The 2,636-nt window shown below is 42.3% G+C and overlaps 1 protein-coding gene across 1 annotated transcript; it reads right to left on the minus strand.

The window, feature by feature from the left end:
- Positions 1–4: 4 nt before the first annotated feature.
- SARC_05869 (hypothetical protein) lies at positions 5–2,027 on the minus strand (the record flags this gene model as incomplete). Its single annotated transcript, XM_014300259.1, has 5 exons — positions 5–25; positions 806–910; positions 1,203–1,291; positions 1,830–1,964; positions 2,015–2,027. 5 exons carry the CDS (start codon positions 2,025–2,027, stop codon positions 5–7), a joined length of 363 nt encoding a protein of 120 aa, XP_014155734.1.
- Between the last annotated feature and the right edge of the window lie 609 nt (positions 2,028–2,636).

A 2,636-nucleotide genomic window follows, 5' to 3' on the forward strand; every position in this document is an offset into this window, starting at 1 on the left:
CTACCTACCAAGGATATAGAAGCTGCTTACCAAGAATTTAGAAGGCATTATACAGATGATATAGAAGCTGCTTACCAAGAATTTAGAAGGCATTATACAGATGATATAGAAGGCTTCCTACCAAGAATATAGAGGGCCACCTACCAAGGATATAGAAGGCTACCTACCAAGGATATTGAAGGCTACCTACCAAGGATACAGATGGCTACCTACCAAAGATATGTAAGCTACCTACCAAGAATACAAAGGCTACCTACAAAGGATATAGAAGGCAACCTATAAATGATATAGAAGGCTACCTACCAAGAATATAGAAGGCTACCTATCAAGAATATAGAAGGCTACCTATCAAGGATACAGAAGGCAACCTACAGATGATATAGAAGGCTACCTACCAAGGATATAGAAGGCTACCTACCAAGGACATAGAAGGCTGCCTATCAAAGATATAGAAGCTGCTTACCAAGAATTTAGAAGGCATTATACAGATGATATAGAAGGCTTCCTACCAAGAATATAGAGGGCCACCTACCAAGGATATAGAAGGTTACCTACCAAGGATATTGAAGGCTACCTACCAAGAATACAAAGGCTACCTACAAAGGATATAGTGGGCTACCTACCAAGAATATAGAAGGTTACCTACCAAGGATATTGAGGCTACTTACCAAAAATATAGAAGGCTATCTACAAAGAATATAGAAAGCTACCTATCAAGAATATAGAAAGCTACTTACCAAGGATATAGAAGATGCTTATCAAAAATATAGAAGGCTACTTACCAAGGATATAGAAGTCTACATACCTGCACAATGTCACGGATTGCCCCTGCACCGCACTCGACGAGGAATTTATTGGTGTCGTGCCGTGTCTTGTATCTCAGAAGTTTGCCTTTCCGAGTTTTCATTTGCTGAAACGAAAGGAGAAACACACTTATCAACAGATCTCAGGTTCATTGTAGACTGCAACAATCGACACACTATATCAGCGGCGTTGTAGTGGGATTGCAAATCAGAAGGCCGGTACTATTAACACAGGCACAGACGACGGCAACTGAAGATCCAATCAACGTATCAAAATATGCGACACATCATACGCGTATCGGCTATAGTCGATACTAATTGTACAAGTAACCACTATACGATTCGCGGTGGTCAATGACTGAGTATGAAGAGATACGGTGGAGCCAGGCTATGTCTTACCAAGTCAGGCTCTCGCTCTACACAAACGTCCGGTGTGAAAGCGATCCGAATGAGCATATCCGCGACTACAGACCTGTCTTCATCTATGCCTGTGAAACACAATGGATGTAGTAATATGACTGAGTTTGAATGCAGATTGGGAACTAATGCGGTCCAAGTACGCTGGGTGTAGGTTCAATAGGGCACTGTCCAGCATCATTTATAGTTAGTCGGGAATGTGTCACTTTAAGACCTTGTGGTACTATGATCCTGGGTGTAGGTTCAATAGGGCACTGTCCAGCATCATTTATAGTTAGTCGGGAATGTGTCACTTTAAGACCTTGTGGTACTATGATCCTGGGTGGAAAAGTTCATCAGCTACGCGCGACCCCTGTGTATTCAAATAGGCACTTTTACTATTAGATGACCGGTTGGAGTGCAAATACTTAACGGTACCATACATACCCTACTTGATGTCATGAACATCGCTTGCCACGCTGAAGCGCTTGGTATAGACATAACTTACATTTGTGAGCATCCTCCATACTGAAAGATATCCTTCACTTCGTCTTATGGACATGACTTACATTTGTGAGCATCCTTCTTACTGAGAGATATCCTTCACTTCGTCTTATGGACATGACTTACCTTTGTGAGCATCTTTCCTACTGAGAGATATCCTTCTCTTCGTCTCCTCCGCCGAGAGTGGCGCGTACATGTGCACATTCTTAGCCAAAACGTCATCTGAATTTGTGAACTCCTTACAGTTGATTTCCGTCTCGGCTGTTTGTTTTGTTGATTATAAACACTTGTAAATAGTTAAGTGAGTGCACGATGTGAAGACATTACTACAATGACAATGAAGAAAAATCAGTTATCGATCTGAATGATTGTGCCTAAACCCAATATAGCCTGATAATCAACGACGTCCGTTCGAATAACATTTCGTAACGAGTCCCGGTCCGACTATGCGAGACTTAAGTGCAGCTTATTAAGCAATACTAACAGTTCCAAGAGATACACAAGCAGTGTTCGTATCGTAAGGGATTTCAGACCCATTCAACCCATTCAATGTTTCCTGGGTACAGTGGCACGGCTGAGTATGCGAGCCAGATACGCGACCACACTGTGTAGTATGTAGTTGCAGCCACAGTTGGCTACATACTATATACGACACAGTCATTGCGCTACTAGACTTCACAATGCATATCCGATGCTGCACTGTAAACCAGTGCGATGCTCTCGACTGGCTTGTCGGCACATTAGCGTGGCAGTTGACTTTTCCGATTATATAAACATACTACTGCGTTTAAAGATATCCACGTGGTCTTGGATATTACTGAACGATAGCTGACAAGGTACGAAAGGGACATTCTCCAGCAATTACACGTCTGAATTAGTGCAAAAACAATAATCGTCCTTCCCACTCGCAGTGTGAACCTAAGAATGCCTGGT

Source organism: Sphaeroforma arctica (genome assembly GCF_001186125.1).
Source record: "Sphaeroforma arctica JP610 unplaced genomic scaffold supercont1.394, whole genome shotgun sequence".
NCBI lineage: Eukaryota > Ichthyosporea > Ichthyophonida > Sphaeroforma > Sphaeroforma arctica.